Source organism: Leptidea sinapis, chromosome 13, assembly GCF_905404315.1.
Source record: "Leptidea sinapis chromosome 13, ilLepSina1.1, whole genome shotgun sequence".
Lineage (NCBI taxonomy): Eukaryota > Metazoa > Arthropoda > Insecta > Lepidoptera > Pieridae > Leptidea > Leptidea sinapis.
Window position 1 is genome coordinate 12,223,526 of NC_066277.1, and position 20,299 is coordinate 12,243,824.

Sequence of the window (20,299 nt, forward strand, 5' to 3'; positions counted from 1 at the left end):
GTCGATTCAAAAGCGCTTAGTTAAAGCCTAATTGAATAAAGTTTATTTAACTTTGACTTCTAATTAAAGCGGTCTGTACGTCTACAGGAACAGAGTTATTGACAGACCAGACATGTATATGAATATATATATATATATGATTTTTTTTACAATTTTTGTGTCTGTCTATCTGTTTGTTCCGGCTAATCTCTGAAATGGATGGACTGAATTTGACGGGACTTTTATTGGCGGGTAGCTGATGTAATAAGGAGTAACTTAGGCTATGTTTAAAAATAAAGTAATGTTGCAATGCCCAAGAAACGGTTTAACTCTAAAAGTAACAGTCAGCTAGTACATACATATAAATCCAGTGTCCTGATGTTTGTTTCCAGTGAACTCCTAGAGGACTGAACGAGTTTAATTTTGTATGGACATATTTTCTATGAGAGAATTTATTGACGCACGGTTTGATAGTTCTGCTGCGAAACAATTTCATTATAACAACAGAGTGCATATTTTATGAAATAATTCTTGACCTCATATTTATTATGTACGGAACAAAGTCTGTCGGGTCAGCTAGTTATTTTATAAAAACATCCATGACTCGGAATGACCGGAGTCTGATCGTCTTTAGAGCTTTCACACTGCCCGGTCACAACTATCATATGGCAGGCTGTTAACAACATTATGAGAGCCTTCCTTGCTAAATGTTTTTACACCAGTCTCAGCCTGGCAAACGGTCTCTAATCTATTGACTAGTAAAAAAGATTTGTGGGCTTCAGCCTTAGATAATTTATACGTCTTGATAGAGCCTCTTGTCAATGTCAAAATCAAGGGTTTTGTTTTCATTAGGGTTAAACCAGCCATCGTTCCCTTCGCACATATTTGAGGGAAGGAGACGACCTGGCACACGACGCAACCACTAGCAATACAATACCGCTAATAAAATCTTAAATATATACACAAAGACATATAGGGAATGTAAAACTAACGTTACAAACTGGCTCAAAACTTGCTAAGTTAATTATAATATGATTAAAATAGTGTAAATGTGTGTTCTAAAAAATATATATTAATTAAATTTTTGTTGTAATTATAGTATAGTATATTATATGAATAGATAATTAAATTTCGCTTGCTGTAATTTGATTGTTATCTAAATATCGTACTTTGAACATTTTACTTATTTTATAAATATTCGTAAAACTACAAATTACCTTAGTTCATAGTTACCGTGGTCGCACATTCTTGAGACGATGACAAGTGTTTTTATGTAGGTATATTATTTACAAGTTTAGTGTGAGCCACGCAAATATTAATCTACCTTCAATATTGAAACAATTTTTAATTTGTTTATTTTATGCCTAGGTTTGGTTTATTTAAGTATAATTTATGTTTTTGTTAAATGTGTAAGCATTCTTATCCGTTGAAAAGAGCGGTCTTCCCAAACACAGGTTCTGTGAACTTAAAAGGGAAGTCCTTCAAATACTATTTACTAAAATGCTAAATAAATAAATTTTTGAAATTGTTGATTTTTTTTTGACTAGCAATGCCATTTAATGAGCATGACGAAAGATGTTATAGCATACCTACGCATGATAAACTAAAAATTACAAAATTAATGCTCACAAAGCAAGCCCACCATTAATGATTTTTTAATATAATGCAATTACACTGGATTATATTTAAACCAAAAGAATATATAATATTCATGCTACATTCTTGAGATTTACAATCTTAATATTATGAAGAATTGCTATTTGGTGGACCAGAAGCATCTATTTTCCATACTTCTTTATCCTCTATGTATTATTTAACCGTATTGCAGGCTTTTCGAATAAGGCGATTATTTATAACTTTTTTGAATTTAGAAGGCGTTAGACATGTGATACTATTTGGAATTTTATTAAAGAACTGCACACTGAGACAAACAAATGAATTTTGTATTATATAGAATAGCTATTTTATTTTTATTACTTGTATTTGTCGTAGGGATATGATAAAAACAGAGATTTGGTCAATTCCCTAAGTGATTTGTGAGCTACCTGCCAATAAAAGTCCCGTCAAGATCGGTCCAGCCATTTCAGAGATTAGCCGGAACAAACAGACGGACAGACAAAAATTGTAAAACATGTTATTTTGGTGTCTGTACCCCATATATTACATTCATATACATGTAGTAAGAAACAGTTATTTCAATATTACAAACAGACACTCCAATTTTATTTATATGTATAGATATATAAATTAATATTCAAGTAAGTCAATTATCAACCTTTTTATTAACTAATTAATTTTATTCTAACGTCATGAATTTTTTTTCTAAGTTTTTTTGACCAGTGGGAGGCATTCTTTGCACAGGATGCCGGCTACATTATGGGTACCACAACGGCGCGCGCCTATTTCTGCCGTGAAGCATTATTGTGTACGCATTACTGTGTTTCGGTCTGAAGGACGCCGTAGCTAGTGAAATTACTGAGCAAATGAGACTCAACATCTTATGTCTCAAGGTGACGAGCACAGTTGTAATGCCACTCAGAATTATTGGGTTTTTCAAGAATCCCGAGCCGCACTGCATTGTTATGGGCAGGGCATATCAATAACCATCAGCTGAACGTCCTGCTCGTCTCGTCCCTTACCATCTTATAAAAATAAGTCTCGCCGTAATGAGGAGAGTGTTTGTCTGTTACAGTAGTTTACTAAGTTTATTATCTAAAATTAAAACATTCTAATAAACTAATTGTAATAAGCAGTGTTTATTTTTTTTATCTATTTATTGGTACGAGTTTGGTGATAGGGTCTCTGATAACAATTTCGACACTTCACTCTACACTTATTAGTCTGTGGCTTTTTCGTTTTTAGTAAATACAGTTAGTTTAAGAAGAACATCGATAAACTGCTACTAGGATGCTAATGAAATAAAGATAGGCATGCACATTGAATAAAAAAAAAAGTACTAAACAATTTGTTATTTTTTAAGGTACCCTCACTTCTGGGATTAATTACACAATATACTTACTATTATATTATCAAAAAATTGTTTGGATTTGAAAGAGCGATATCTCAATTCAATTTCCTAATATGCAAATATTGTGGTTGAGTAGGTTCTCAACTGTAAAGAAGATCCAGCAGATGAAGCCAAAACCTACCTGTTGAACAAGACACACAACATTTATCAACTATACGTCACTTGAACGGTTGGCTCAGTTGGAAGAACATTCGCACAGAACGTGAGAGTTCGCGAGTTCCAGTCCCGCATAAATTTTGTTATCAAATTTAATTTATGTACAATAAAATACTATAGTTTATTTCAAACAAAACGGAAATTTTAAGTGTAAAAAGAGAGGTATTTTTAGTCAATCGATAAATTTGATGATACAAAAAACCGTGTGGTGTCGTGGGAAAAACGCAAACGTCAGAATATTTCTGAAAACTTATATTTTTATATGTCGGTGTGCGCGCGCAACGTAACAGTCAAAGAAAATTATCTTCAATAACATCAAAAAGGAATAAATAATGTACATGTATTTCTTTTTCGTCAATGTAATTTCGCCGTTATAAACCTATTTAAATATGATTTAAATATTCGTTTATTGTATTTTGAATTGGTTTGGCCTTGTTACCAATTATCTAAATAAATAAAATAAACAATCAATATAATTTATCAGAAATGTGTCAGTTAATGTCAATAATTGTTACTTGTCAATTATTTATATATAAATAAAATAATCTTACGTTCCGGACGTTTTTTCCCGGTTAGGGTACTCCTCCGCATCGGGTAAGAACGTCCAAAAATCCCATAAAGAACGTCGTTCCAATAAAATATGTATCAAAAAAAATAACTATAGAATATTCGTCGTTATAATTAAACTGTTTGTAAACTTACATACGAGTTGAGGTACAGGAAGCTATGTTTACAAAGCTTGCCGATTATGTTGTACCGCGCGCTCATGATTCATAAAACTGCGGGTTCACGGAATTTCATTAATGTCTGCGGCGAATTTTTGATTAAACGGCAAACACATTGGTTCTGTAAAATCCGTAAATTTGCTTTAAAACTAGAGCACAGCACTAGGAAGTATGGCTGGCAGTCGGTTATTACATCAATGACCCTCACTATTCTTCCCAGCGTTGGACCTATTCAAAAAAAGGGCCAAGTATATTATCAGTAATATTAGCCATTTATAATCTTGACCTTTGAAGTTATGTGACAAAAGCAGACCAATTTCTGCTGAGCAACCAAGTTCTTGACAGTTAAATTACATCTTTGAGAAACACTAGACACGACATAGCAATGCCTAAAATAACAACGCTCAGATTTTGACAAAATATAATGAATGTACATTATTATTGACTCTAAATGATTCGAAGATTAGGATTTAAGTACATATTTTAAGTTCTTATACTATTTCTTCATAAAAAATAGAAATTAACAATCTTATCTTAATGTTATATTAATAATAATTAATAAAACTATATTTACATTTAAAAAAATTAGGCCTGGTAAACGACATAGTTCAAATCAATCAGGCAACACAGGCAAAACTGTTGAGTACTATTACCACTAATATTAGACAGTGGAATCTTGATAGCTTGAACTTTGTTAAGTAATTCCAAGGTGTTCATAATCAAATTATTAAGACTGTAAATCGAACGAACTAGTTTTTCCCAGCAAGGTAATGTAATACAATTCTTTTGCTAGAACTCTTAACCTTCTTCTAATCTATGTACACGTGAATTTCATTACACTTTCTATACAACACAGCTGTGGAACTTATATTTGATCTTTAAAATTCTTCATTCGAGTTATTCAGATTCCATAAAATTAACATTTTAAAATACATTATTTCTTTTATTCTTAACTTGATTATTTAAACTACGATTGAACTTAAACTTATACCCGTTTTTATCGTAATCACCAAACTCCTTATCATCACGGTAATCTGCGTACGTATCACTATATCGTTCATCAGCATCTCTTTCAAACTTTACGCTTCTCCTACTGTCTCTAAAACATTCACATCTATCATCTCTTCTTCCAAGAATCCTCTTGTCATCTAAACGTCAATCTCTTACATCAGTAGCTGTTGTAAACCTAGTTGATTCACTTATAGAATCATCTCTTACTTTCATCCTTCGGTTGCCATTCTCAATAAAAGAGGTATTAGTACTTCTGATATCCCGATGTCTGCTGTTGTGGTTTGACGGAGATAGGTGAGTAAGCCTGTAACTGGCGCAGGAATCATTCCTTCTTACAATAGTCCTGGTGGTATTTGTTCTGGAGCTGCCAATGGGAGCAAAAGTGCCATTCTGTTCGGGCAGATTGCCGTGACAACAGCATAAGCATTTGAAGTATGAACGATGAAATTCCCGTCTAAATTTTCCTGCAACAAGAATATAAACTTAGTAAAATCGAAAATAATTTTGGTCTATAGTTTGCATTTAAATTGGGACAACTATACTGCCTTAGCATTGGTAATAATAGGATATTCTTGATAAAATCCTCCTATTTATTTATATGCGACAGTAATATAAATTATGTCATAATTGTGATCTTATGGATTCTTAGATCGAAAAATAATGTATCCAGTGGTGTCAATATCTTAACTTTCATTTTAGGAACGAATTTACTATTAATCGAACTGTATACTGTCGATTGAAATGTATTCATTTTTATGAATTTTCGCTTATCAATAAAGCTTAAGGCACCAATTTTTTCGGAGCTTTCTACGCTTCAAGATTTTGAAGTGGAATCTTTTTCAAATCATTACTTATATGTCGTCTTTACTTTCATTTTATGTCTTTACTTATGTGTATCATAACGGTAAATGGCGATTTCTTCCATTTCGTTCATTCTACTAAAAATCTTGATCCTAGAATGTCTGCGGTAACAGCTTCAGACACGTTTTGTCTAATTATAGTTAATTTATATGAGATACACATACTTGAGAATCTATTGGAGAAAAGCTAATAAAAAATAAATCAGAAAATAAAAAGTGATGGTGGGAATGTAAAGTGAAGCTTAAACGGTGAATTAAAATATTCGGATAACGGTGCACGAAGCATTTTAAATAAAATGCACATTGAATACGTAACAAAAATATTGGATACATGCGGTTTCCGATCATAATAACGTCCAAACCATTGCAGACTCACTAACCTGAAAAGCCTGGGAAACCTGCAAGCAAAATATTTCTGTGACGTATACAAATATATACACCTCCCAATAATGTAAGACATCCTAAAAATATAGACTATTAACACACTATTCTTTATTTTTAGATATATTTGTGTCTCTCTGTCCTAGTCTAAGCCCTAGATTTTCAAACAGCACTTTCACAGCTTATACAGAATGCAAATGGAAAGAAATCCTTCTAAAAGAATCGGAAAAATTAAAACTGTCCAACACATAATCTATCCTTCGTTACTACGGTAATATCGTTACAATTGGTTAAGTTGTGGAGGAGATAGCAGCCGAGAACGAAAACCTGATTCATGATTTCTAGAGCTGCAGTTCGTACGTGCGATAGAAATATTTAATTACAATTATGAACCCTCAACTAGTGTTTAGTCTTTATTTAACCCCATAATTATAACTGAACTTATTCGGAAACTAAATTTTGTATCATTAGAAGTATAAAGAAATTCATCTTTTAGTATTTTTTTTATGAAAATAAGGTACGAGACGAGCAGGACGTTCAGCTAATGGCAATTGATACGCCCTACCCATCACAATGCAGTGCCACTCAGAATTCTTGAAAAACCCAAAAATTCTGAGCGGCACTACAATTATTGCGCTCGACACCTTGAGACATCAGATGTTAAGTCTCATTTGCCCAGTAATTGCACTAGCTACGGCGCCCTTCAGACTGAAACACAGTAATGTTTACACATTACTGCTTCATAACAGAAAAAGGCACCGTTGTGGTAGCCATAATCTAGCCGGCTTCCTGTGCAAAGGAGCCTCCCACTGGTAAAATGTATTAATATGAAATAAAATTACACACACAATACAGCCTGATCTAGAAATGGATCTAGATTTTTTTAATTATTTCTCAGTTCACTTATTTATTATAACAGCCAAAACTACAAATAAGAAACATCCATGTATTCAATAATATTAATACTACCCCTGAAGATAAAAAGATCTACAACTTTTTCTTAGACTCTTTTTCCACGAATGTTGGTGAAATTTACCATTTTATATCCCAAGTACATTGTAATTTTGTTTATTTATTTCAAATATCAATAATAATCAAAGTAAGGTGAAATTATAAAATGTATATTTTCAGCTTATTTTGATTTAATATCACAAAAGAATTCCAATTTTCAATCGAAAATTCTCACGTCAAAGTATCAACTTTTGTTAAAAAATTCAGTGGGTTTTTTATTCGTTGAAATCTCTACTTTTTGATGGTGCCAAATATACATTACTGTGGTAAATGTTCTCAGAAAATACAATGAAGCGAAAAAACTCGAATCGCATTTTTTTTTACTTTGAGCTATTTATCAAAATTTACACTCTTAACGCCCGTATATACTTCACCTTTTATTTTTGTTATAATATTCCGTTTATTTTTCAATGGGTTTCATCTAACTATTAGTTTTTTGGTATCAAAAATTATCGACCATGGTCTAAAGGCGACAGGCTCACACATCTAAGTGATACGATATATACAAATAAAATTTGAAAAACAAAACTTTATGAACGATTGCGGGATTCGAACCCACGACTTCCGGCGTTCCGTGCCGGTGCTCTAACCAACTGAGCTAACCGTTCGAGTACCGCCTCTTTATAATATTCTGTTTTTGCTTTGTTCAACTCTTAGGTTGTGGTTTCATCTACAGGATCTACTTTACAGTTGATAACCTGCTCAACACCAATATTTGCATATTGGGAAATTCACTTGAGATGTTGCTCTTAAATCTTAGATATAATTATTAACTAGTTGTTTGCTTCTTAGTGTAATTTAAGTGTAAATTTAAATATTAAGTGTACTAAGTGAAACTATTTAGGGAGACATCCTTGTGTACATATTTATATTCTTACTTTATCTACTTTACGTTTGAGGATGTATATGTTTCCAAATAAATAAATAAATAATTTAAATATCAGTAAACTACTTAAAAACAAACAAAGACTTTCTATTTTTCTGCAAATATTTATTTTTCATAGTTTATTTATTTAGAAGAAATAATTAATATCAAATTAAAAAATAACAAATGAAAATAACATACATCACGCCTAAAAATAGCAATTAATTCTGTAGCCCCAGTTCAAATATGGCATACATTTTAATTATCATCGTCTTTTGTCTTCAGAATTTTCACAAAGATTGTTGTATTGTGAATGTAGATCACGTAATGTTTTGTCTTTTATCATACAAAGATGCATCTAAAAATGTTTGAGAGAAATGGGACAAAGTGTGTTACTTGAACAACACTATTCGAATCTAACAACGTAAGTTTGAAACAACGTTAAAAGAAACCGTCTAGAGACTCAAGTCATTATTATAAATATCCAGTGGGAGGCTCTTTTGCACAGAATGCCGGCTAGATTATGGGTACGACAACTTCACCTATTTCTGCCCTGAAGCAGTAATGTGTAAACATTATTGTTTTTCAGTCTGAAGGGCGCCGTAGCTAGTGAAATTGCTGGGCAAATGAGACTTAACATCTCATGTCTTAATGTGATGAGCGGAATTGTAGTGTCGTTCAGAATTTTTTGGGTTTTTCAAGAATTCTGAGCGACACTGCCTTGTAATGGGCAGCTGAGCGTCGTCGCTAGTCTCGTCCCTTAGTGTCATAATGTTTTATCCATAAATGTGTTCTTTTAATTTACTTACAGACAGTCTTTGCAATAAACTTATTAATTACCCTTTTTATGTAAAGACTCGCTCGTCCTTCGCGTGTCTCCTGCCACTGTCGGCACGTTCTAGTTAACAAGCCACATTTTCAATGTAACTCTATAGGAAATGTTTGAACCTGAATATTTTTTGATCTGGACCAACTATAATCCCCAAACTCATTTTAAGCTTTTCTCATCAAAACCTCTCCAACGATACTAAGAGGTCTGTACATATTGAGGTCGCCGAGAAATAAAATTTCTAGCGCTGTTTTTACGCTTTAGAGATAGATATTATTAGCTTTTAGGGCAAAATAGAAGTTCGAAGAATATACAATACTAGTTAATTGATGTCCGCGACTTCATCCGCGTAGATAAAGGGTTTTTAAAAATAATTAGAAAGTTTGCAATTGAAGATTATCTCATTTCCTATTCCAGTTCCGGTTCCCGTTTTCGCTTCCGTTCCCAACATATTATATGAACCTTATTTCGAGGAAGATTGCTATGGAAAACTAAACCTACTATTAGTGTAGTTATACCTCAACGACGAGAATTTCAGTTTCTCACAAATCCCGCAGAAACCATAGATTTTTAGGGATAAAATGTCCTAGCCTATGTATGTCCTTCAACAAGCTCTAATCTATCGCTGTACCAAATTTTATCAAAATCGATTCTGTAGCTGCGGCGTAAAAGCGTAACAAACAAACTTACATTCATATTAATAATATTAGAAGGTCTCATCTCATGATGAAATGGACCCCATTTGGATTCTAAATTAATGTTATGAAAATAATTTTACGGATATTATAAACGTTAAGCTAAATGTATTCCTGATCATTTTATTGTTATTTTATCCCCTTAAACATAAAACTGGTATCTCGTATCACTAAGTACATGGCAACACTTGCTAATTGATTTGTAGCCGGAGGAGACTCGAACAGGAAAAATATTTCTATCCAAGAAATCCAATCAAGTGGCAAGATACTCCCAGACTGTCTCATAAATCAATTTACAGCTTTAGCATTTTACAAATTATTTTAATAAAATCTATGTGAAGCGATGCAAAAAACACAACTGTCATGACGTCAAAATGAAAAATGTAAATGAATGTAAAAAAAATACAAGACCTATTGATGCTGGTTAATACTTGATACTAGATGTACAATGTGCGTGGATTGATACACACATTGTATAAAAATCTGATATAAATGAAGGTTTATTGTAGCGATTATAACTATAAATATATTTATTTTATAATTAACAACCATTAATTAACCATGACTACACCGTGTTGAGTCCAAGTTGGCGCTTCAATCGGTGCTTTTATCGTCTGACATTAACATCATCTTTCACAAAAGTTAAGGGGTTTAATATTTTATCTACACACATGCTTTAAATCCTGTATTAAAGATTCTGAAACAGTTAGCTTATTGCCAACATTAAAACACCCAATGTCCTATTAACCATTACATCATCCAAACGAATGATGTAATCATTGTAACGTTGTACTGAATTTCATAATGACACTCCTTTGTTTTTTTTCGATCCCTTCATGTGCGAAGAGATTCAACAGACAGCCTCATTCTTAATGCTCGATGCGTGGTATATGTATGAATAAAAAAAAACATTTTCGTTTACGCGCGTTCCACACTACCAGAACGTCGCGCGCCGTAAAAAAAGTAGTTTTTTCGAATCCCCGCCATTTTTCTTCGATATTTTTATTGTTTTGTTTACAAAAAATGAGCGATTCAAGTTTTGACAGCACACCGCCAGATATTTCATACGCTGCAATGTATTTTACTATTAAATAACATAAATAATTATTTCATTAATACTTAGATATTTTGAATATAATCAGTAATGAATGATATTAGGTTACTACTAGGACTGGCTGTTTTAATGTTAGCAGTAAGCTATGTGTTTCAGAAGTTCTTACATAGTATGGTTGTAAGCAACTGTTGATAATTAGGTATTCGTGTTTTAATAACCCCTTATTACACTACAGTTGCATAAGTAACTATTACAATATTATGTTATATACCTGTTATTTTCAATTTGTTTTTGATTATATTGACACTAATGAGATCTATTGGCATTCGCTAACTTATCCATTTAAACGTAAATGGTATAAATTGTATAGTTGACTCACCACTCATGAAGTTGTATATCAGCGGGTTGACAGCTGAGTTGGCGTAACACATGACGTGAGATATCAACGCGATACACGTCATTATGTCACTCTGCTGCACATCGTAGGCAACCCTGCAGAACAATGAGAAACAGATAAAAAGTGTATACATCGCGCGCGATTGAAGTAAAAACTAATAATAATTAATATAATTAAGGATAAGGAATTAAAAGTTAGATTATTATTAGCAATTTATAAAGTTTTTATTGAATATTAACGAATACGGCTGTATGGGCTCAAACCCTTTGCCTGTCCTAATAACTAACGAAGAAATCAAATAAAAATTAACGAATGTCGCAAACTTCAGAACATTTCTGAAAACTTTCATTAATTATAAATTAATACAAAATTCAAGCTCTTCGAGTTCAAATATATTATTTGTGTTATATTAAGCTCTTCGAGCTCAAAATCTTATGTGTACAAATAAAAAAAAACCTGTTTTAAATTTTTTAAATCATAACTATGTTTCATTAATAAACCGAATTTCATGCAGTTTTCAGTCGATCGGTAAAGCTGTTTTATACCAAAGAAAACAAATTTAGAATATTTTTTTCGTAGTTGTTTTGGGATTTCTCAAAATCTAACCGGTCCGAATCGGTCCAAATTGTATTCTAAATCTAAGTTTGGCCATGCTCTTTTGAATGGCATCAACCGCAATGAAATCGGTCGAACCGTCCAAAACTTATAAGAGGTTTACTTACATCCATACACACACACACACACACACACACAACATACGGACACCGTCGTTAGAATAGTCAGGGAAGCTTCCTAGGACCTTAAAACGTCGAGATCTGATGAAATCTCGATTTCAAAGAACGGGGTAAAACCAATAACTTTCCCAATTTTTGAAATTATTCCAGCGGGAAGTTCAAAATTTACTCTGGTAGATAACCCGTGTCAAAGGGTCTGGAAAGCTTAGAGTAGCAGAAAATGAACGAGGGTTCTCAAAAAGAGAAAAACCCGTGAAATTTGAAACGGATCTGATTATTAAAAAAATACACAGGCAAAGACGCGGGCGGCCACTATAGCATAAAATATTTATATTCATCGTCGCACCCATTCACTTAGATTTCTAACTGCACTACACCTTAATGGCTTTAACAATCAAATTCAAATTAACATAATATTATTATCATTTAGCCAATTCCAGCTTCAATAAGACCTATGAGTAATTTGGAGACATATGATATTGTGTATTATCTTTTATTGTTAGTAAAGGTATTTCGTGAACTCAATTTAAATCATGTCATTTCTTTTGGTGATGTCGTGGAGAGGGTCTTTCCCTTCGAAATACAGAATTTATAATTTGGGTGCTACCTGCACACTACTGTCTTATTAATATACGCAATGTAAAGTTACTCCAAGTTTAATGTTTGTATATATATGTTTTATGAATTCAGCAGAAGTGGAGATGGACTGGCCACATGTTGAGAGACAGCCAGGAGAAATGGAGCAAAATTATCACTTATTGGTATCCAAGAGGTTGCACACGGAGTCAGAGGAGAACTCGAACAAGATGAGAGGATGAACTCTAACTCACGGCGGACCCGAACTGGAGAAGAGTGACCTACGACAAAATCCATTGGAAAGAGCTAGAGGAGGACCTTGCTAAGCGGCACACAGAGTAAAGAGACATACTCAGAAGAAGAAGAGCTACAGAATTATATGACAGGTAGAAGTAATATTAAACATGGAGTATTAGTTTTACACAGTAAATTAAAAATTTAATCGGAACTATTTGAATTTGATTGTCATTCGATATCTTGCAAATCCCTTTTCTACCTTAATAACCCAAATAAGTATTATTAAAACTACCTTACCCTCAACAGAGAACAATAATACACAAACGTAAGTGAATTGAAGGGTACTTGTAAATAAGTATGCGGTAAGAACTAGGTTTGATTGTTTGTAATTTTATATAATAAGTTTGTAAAAATTAGAATAAGTGTTTAATGTTATTAATTGTAATAAATGCTTTGAAGTCATATTGTAATTAGTTTGAAGTACTGATAGTATGTCATATAGTATATTCTTAGTTTTCTCTTAGTTATTTATAACATGCGACGAGTGTAGTACACTGTAAAATCCGAATTGGTTTATATTTGTACTTATTTACATTTGTAAGTAAATTGTAAAATACTTTTTTCGTGTGTTAAATAAATAAATAAAAAAAAAATATTGTTATAGTATAAGTTACAGCAATAAATATAATATTTATTTAATGTTTTGACATTAATTTATTTGCTTGGAAGGCAAATGTTATTTGATGCAAATAACATTAAGATAAGTAGCACCACTTGAGTGCGCTTAGGATTTAAGTGTTACAATATCACAAAATATGCTTTTGCGATATGAATCATATCTTCACCACCCTTAAAGCTTAGATCTATAGAGTGTACTTAGACTTTGCTTAGACTTAACTTACGTAAAACTTAGCTGAGTTTAGCATTATCTTTGATTATGTTTTTTAACCGACCTCGGAGAACCTCCTCCGTTCTCAATTCGTTGGTATGTTTTTATGTTTGGTAGTAGACGATTATTGTTATTTTTGGAGTCGGTGTCACCCAAGGTAACCTACCTTGGGTGACACCGACTCCTGTAACTACATACATAGTTATAGGTGAGATGTGCTTGAGACGCAGGAGGCGAGAGACCACCGATTCCAAAAATAACAATACTCGTAACTAGAATTAGTTTGTATAAAAATACGCAATTATTTTTATACTTTTTACTGAATTATGTTATCTATTGTTTACAAAATTGCGTTTTTGAAGTCGGTTGTTTTTTATTAATTTTTTTTATATAGTCAGCATAATGTAAAAGTCAGGTTCGCTTTTTATCACAATCAGCTAACTTTTAAGTAAATCAAACAATGAGTCCAATTTCTAAAGGTTGATGAATGCAATATACGATAATTTATATTTACACAGTTTATTATTTATAACTATTTATGAAATATTTATTTATATTTTTTTATTTACAAGCTAATTAGTTTTGTATAGTACAACCATTGTAAAAAAATCTTTTGATTGAAAATAGTGGCCGTTGAGTTTCTTGCGTATTCTTCTCACGAGCTCAACTTTTTTGGATCATATGGTAAAGTCAGTAGAAATATTTATAGTGACTATTGTAAATAGCTTAAAGTTCAAGCCTAATTAAATAAAGTTCATTTGACTTTGACTTAAATTTAGTAAGCTAAGTCTAAGTAAGCTCTATAAATGTCAGCGTCAGACTTAAGGATACTTTGTCTCCTATGCCTGTGAGAGTAGGAAGCTTACCTCAGAACTGACAGTAGATGCACAGGAAAGTAGCAGACAGCGAACATGATGACGACAGCGACCAGCATCTTGGCTGCCTTCCGTCTGGACCGTAGTTGTCCTTCAGTGGATGCGTTCGTGTGAATTGACGGAGTTGTACGTCTGTTGGCTGCCAACCCTGTTATAAAATAACTGTTACTCAACAAATTGTTATTTTTTAAGTTTAACCAACTGGAAAGTAGATGCTGTAGATGGAGCCACAACTTGAGAGTCGAACAAGACATACCAAGATTAATGATTGATACCCAAAAGATGTACCGATGATTTGGTCAAGATTAAAATAAATTAAAGTGAAATTACTGGACAAATGAGACTTGACATCTTATGTCTCGAGGTGACGAGCGCAATAATTGTGGTACCACTCAGATGTTTTGGGTTTTTCAATAATTATAAGCAGCACATCATTGTAATGGCCAGACCGTATCAATGATATTATATTATCATAAAAAAATCTGCCGTTATACTCACATTGAAATAAAACACTTTTAAACTATTAAAAAAAATGTAAATGTGTTTTTTCATGGTTTCGTGGATGGATAAGCCATCTGTCTTCAGCAAATACCATCTCCGAGGCAATAAATGGCGCTAAACTTCATAATGACAACTATGACAAATACTATCTTTGACTCATTTTATCTGCTGTCCTCCTGAAAAGGAGATGGAAAGGTCTTGAAACGTCGGGTTAGCTTTAATAAAGATAAAAATGTAACTTTTACGCAAAAATCGAATGTAAAAACACAGTTACAATTAAACGCGTTTTAATCCTTAGAAGTGTTTTATTTAAATGTGTAACACTCGCGTTAATCATAGAAAATACTATTACCTAGGTAACACTGAAAATGTTTAGAAAATTAAAAACGGCTTAATGTAGAAAGTTGCCAATACTTTTATTGTGTTTCGAAGTAATCTCCGTTCCTCTCTACACATCGTTGCATTCGATGGAATGGCAATGGGCCCATTCTTCCTAAGGGGTCTCTTCTATGGCATTTTCGTACGCTTTCACGGCATCTTCAGGGCTCATAAAGCGAATACTATCTCTAGTTCTTGGGAATAAATAAGCCGCAGGGCGCCAGGTCAGGACTGTATGGCGGATGACTCATTATCTCGAGACATGCCATAGTCTAATATTCAACAGTCCGTTTTACGGAGTGCGCTGAAGCATTGTAGTGGTGAAGGAGTATCCTGCTTCGAGGGCGCTGCTGTCGAATTTTTTCCAAGACAACAGGTAAACAGCGATTGATATACTAGTCTGCAGTAACTGTCCTTCCATCTTCTAGCACAACTGGTCGCGAAATCACTTTTCCGACCAAAGAATGAGGCAATCATCTTTTTTCCTTGACTTCTTACTTTTTTATCTTAGTTGGCCGATCCTCGAAAGGAAACACCCACTGAGCTGATTGTCTTTTGGTTTCAGGTTCGTAGCAATATATCGAGCTTTCATCACCTGTGACGATGTCAAATACAGCATTTGAGTCACCGCCGTTGAACTTATCTAACATTTGGCGACACCAGTCCATGCGAAGGTGTTTCTGGTCTTCAATTAAAGTATGGGGAATCCATCTGGTACAAAGCTTCCTGACGCCTAAATGTTTGTGTTAAATTTTTTGAACTTGAATCATACCAATGCCTAGGCTTGCCTGTATCTGCTGATAGGTCACTGTCTTATCTTCCTCTATCATGCGTTGCACAGCACTAATGTTATCTTCAGTAATCGCTGTTAAAGGACGTCCCTCTCGCGGATCATCATTGAGATTGCTACGTCCACGCTTAAACTCGTTAAACCAATTGTAAATAGTGTCACGAGATCGGTCTTCATTAAGAAATGCTAATCGCAGCCTGTCATAGCTTGTTGTTGAGTAAGCCCACAACGAAAGCCATAATATATCATTGACCGCAATGATATTATAGTATTCAAAATATCATTGATTGACCGAAAATTTTCTCGCGTTAGGTTCATTTTCACGTGTAACAAGGGTTTTAGATTTGCTGCCAATTCACAAAAATAAATGACAAACGAATGCAATATACTACATTAGGTTACCAAAGAGTTCTAAAATTGAAATTCGAAAAAAGTTTTCATTAGCAATGTTTCTAACTGGCCAGTTCTAAACATTTTCAGTGTTACCCACGTATACTCACAATTAGAGGTGCCTCCTGAAGGATATAGCGTGTGGGACTCGGTGTGTCCGGGAATGTTGTCCGACCGCCACAGTACTCTCACGATCTGACAGTAAGCGATCATCATCAGGAAAAGCGGGAACCTGTAACATTTACTGCTCTAAGACAAAACATTTCAAATATAATTCATCCATGAATAGTAGTGGATTAGAATAGGTCGCGACTAACGAATTCGTTTTTTTTTATGGAAGACATAACAAACTAGCGTACTGCGTAACTGATGTTCAGTAGTCACCGCCCACATTCTCTTGCAACTCCATAGGAATCACGGGAGCGTTGCCGGCCCTTTATCTTACAATGGATATAAATGTGGATGAAGCCACAGACTGAGAGTTGAACAAGACATACAAGATTTATCCAAGATACCTCACTGGAATGGTTGGCTCAGTGGAAGAGCGCGTGCAAGGAACGTGAGAGATCGAGGGTTCGAGTCACGCAAAGTCAAATTTAATTTGTGTAATGGATATAATTTGTTTAATACATAAAAATTATTTTAAGTTAAATTAGATATGATAGATAAAAGATGCCTAAAAGCCTATTTCAATATTTTATATAATTGATGAAAAATTACAAAAAGAAGAGACTACCAATCGAAGGTACCATCCCTAGAATAGGCAAACGTTAGCTTAACTATTTTTATGTTGTCATAACAGAGTAGTAAATCAATACAAGTAATTTGACGTTATCTACGTAATAAATAAACATTATATCAAAATAAACATTTCACTACGAGCATGGTAATATAGGGTTGTGTCTGCGTAAAATTGAATTTTTAATTAATTATAGTCTTCATAGAAATTTCGCTCTCGCGGAAAGTATTTTAACATATTAAATCTGATATTAAAATACTTCCATCCAATAAACAGATGGATGTAGGTCACTTCCTATTTGTTTCATAGTCTAGTCTAAAAATATCATAAATTAGTATTATAATAATCAACTTTTTAACTTTTTTTACCATTTACAAAGACTGTGGAAAGTTGTGCTTAAACGCAAAGGAATGACAAGATTTTTTTTATGAAAATAAGGTACCAGACGAGCAGGACATTCAGCTGATGGTACTTGATACGCCGTGCCCATTTAGAATACAGCGCCGCTCAGGATTCTTGTAAAACACAAAAATTCTGAGCGGCACTACAATTGCGCTCGTCACCTTGAAACGTTAGATGTTAAGTCTCATTTGCCCAGTAATTTCACTAGCTACGGCGCCCTTTAGACCACACACAGTAATGCTTACACAATACTGCTTCACGGAAGAAAGAGGCGCTGTGGTGGTGGTATAATCTAGCTGGCATCCTGTGCAAAGGAGCCTGCCACTGGTAGATAATGATGAATGATAATGGCAATCTATTAAATTAGTATTTACAGTCTTATGATTTTACAAATTATGCAAAGTGATGCAACACAATTTAACTTGAGCATTGCCTATATACCTTTTTGTGAGATTTTGTGTCATATTTTCTAAAATATAACTGCTTGTGGAAATGTCATGAGTCAGTTCGTTCCCAACCCTAAAATATAGCGAGAGAAGCAATGGCTTTGATTAAAGCGATGCGTCATCCTCGAATTCGGGCGCCGCTTTGCGTGATTTCGTCAGTAATAAAAAGTTTTAAAGCCAGCTGTACTTGTCATTCTTAATATTTTTAAGATGCTAAATTTAGACTAGTTAACACTATATTATTAATATTATATTATGAGTAGGGGATAATCTGCACTTAAATCCTGGGATCTATTGTGCCCCCTGCTTGCGCTAGCGCGCCTACCCTCGACTTCTTGTGTATTAAGACAAAGAGCTGTGGTGAGATCGAGGCTACTAACTAGGAGGCGTGTGCCGGGATTTAAATTGTAGACCTTTAAGAAGCGTAGGATGCTCAGAGGGTCCAGGCCGGACACGTCCTCTGCTATGAGTGAGGGTGTTTTAAGACACCCCAGCCTGATTCTGGCAATGTCCTCGCATTTCAGAAGGATGTGTATGAGGTCTTCAGCAGCTTCGCAGCAAAATCTGCACAGATTTGATTCACTGAGACCCATTCTGGCTAGGGCCGTGAGGGCTCTCAGTTGTCCTCTGTTCAAAATTATGCATTGTTTGGCACGCTTACTTAATACAAGCACCTACACAACTTATTCTTTGATATTTTTTTTCACGTTTTACCTTAACATACAGCACTACAGTCATCGGAACTATTTTACTACCAAATTATCAAATATCAAAATTTAAATGCTACATTCCCAAATTTTGAAATTGCTGTGAGAATGGATTTGGTTTTTATGGTATCAAATTGCGTTGGAGACCGCTCATTTTCAAAAATGAAAATTATGAAAATAGGCTTCGAACTGGCGATGGAACAAAATCGTCTGTCATTGCTTTCTCTGCTAAGCATTGAAAGTGATTTACTGCGAGAAATGGATTTCAGCGAAATCTTCAACGATTTATCAGATTTAATTTCAGATAATTCTTGTTTCTGATTTTATTTATAAGTGTGTTAAAAACTTAAAGAATCTTTACTTGGTTTCACAATAATTTTTTATTGGAAAAGTCGACTGAAAAAATTATTTTCACACGAACTTCATTCCTTTATTGTCCCGAGCCTTTCAAACGAAGTCAACTAAACTTTTTCAATTAGGCTTAAACTAAGCGCTTTTGATTTGTCACTATAAATATTTTTTTAAATTACTGAATCTACAATATGTTGGGAAAAAGTAGAGCTCGTGAGAAGAACATACAACAACAACTCTTACAATGGCTGTAATATACAAAACAAATTAGTTTGTGAGTTGCTGCATTCAATATATCAATTGTGACAATGTCAAAAGCATTTTAAATATAAAATATTTCATTAAAAGTAATTAAGAATAAACTACATAAATCATCGTATTAATAGTAAATCCGACTAAATGCCCAAGTTGTCAAAACGAGATAATACAATTTGAAAGTTGAATAAACAAAATCTCTGATAAAATTAACTATAATTAAAGTTGCGCTAAAATTTATTTTTAGAACAATTATTTATCATTTCAGATAAGTAAATAATGTGTGCCGCAAGTCTATAATAATATCAGAAAACAGAAAAAATTATTTAAAACCCCCCCAGTTAGTTGGTTTGACCTGTATAACCTTAAAACACGAATGAATTAAATAAAGCTACTCCCTACGTGTTATCGATTGGTAATATTGGCTTAGTATAATTATTTATTGGTTCAGATCGAGTTACATTTTTAAGACAGGCATAAATCTAATTAATTATAAAAAAAAACTAATAAATAACATATTATGTTAGTTTATTTTACCTGTATATAAATAAGAATAAGTGTATTAAGTCCAAGAGCAAGTACATCGATTTTAATATTTTCTTGACTCTATTAATTATTCATGGGCTTTCTGTGAGTGTAATGTTTCTACTTATTAATTTAGTTGCTACCTGACTACTCAAAAATAAAACAAAGCGTATAAACCGTATATTGTACAGCATTTGCGAAAACGTACAATTAACAGCAAATTAAAACAAAAATTAAAAAAGAGAGATAACAAAACTTCTTATATTTGCGAAATAATAATGTCCTTCTCCTTCAACATATTTTAATCTTACTCTTCATATGTCATCATCCATCCGAGGTATCTTCATCAGACACAGTAGCATCGATCGACAATACTAACCTCGATCTCCATTAATATCTTATACCAACCATGGTACTCCTCTGGAATTACTTTGAGCAGCTAGCAAAAAAGCAGCTTTGCAACAAAGTTTTTGAAAATCTGCTTTTTTTGCTTAAGTAATTAGCAGAGAATTG

General features: G+C 33.5%; 1 protein-coding gene across 1 annotated transcript in view; it reads right to left on the reverse strand.

The window, feature by feature from the left end:
- Positions 1–4,802: 4,802 nt before the first annotated feature.
- The window catches only part of LOC126967635 (orexin/Hypocretin receptor type 1-like), a 150,185-nt gene continuing 134,688 nt past the window's right edge, over positions 4,803–20,299 (reverse strand). The window contains exons 5-8 of the mRNA XM_050812202.1: positions 16,472–16,593; positions 14,294–14,450; positions 10,974–11,086; positions 4,803–5,363 (exon numbers count right to left, since the gene is read on the reverse strand). Of these exons, the coding sequence (XP_050668159.1) occupies positions 5,044–5,363; positions 10,974–11,086; positions 14,294–14,450; positions 16,472–16,593 (712 nt within the window). The 3' untranslated portion in view covers positions 4,803–5,043. The remainder of the gene's footprint in view (positions 5,364–10,973; positions 11,087–14,293; positions 14,451–16,471; positions 16,594–20,299) is intronic.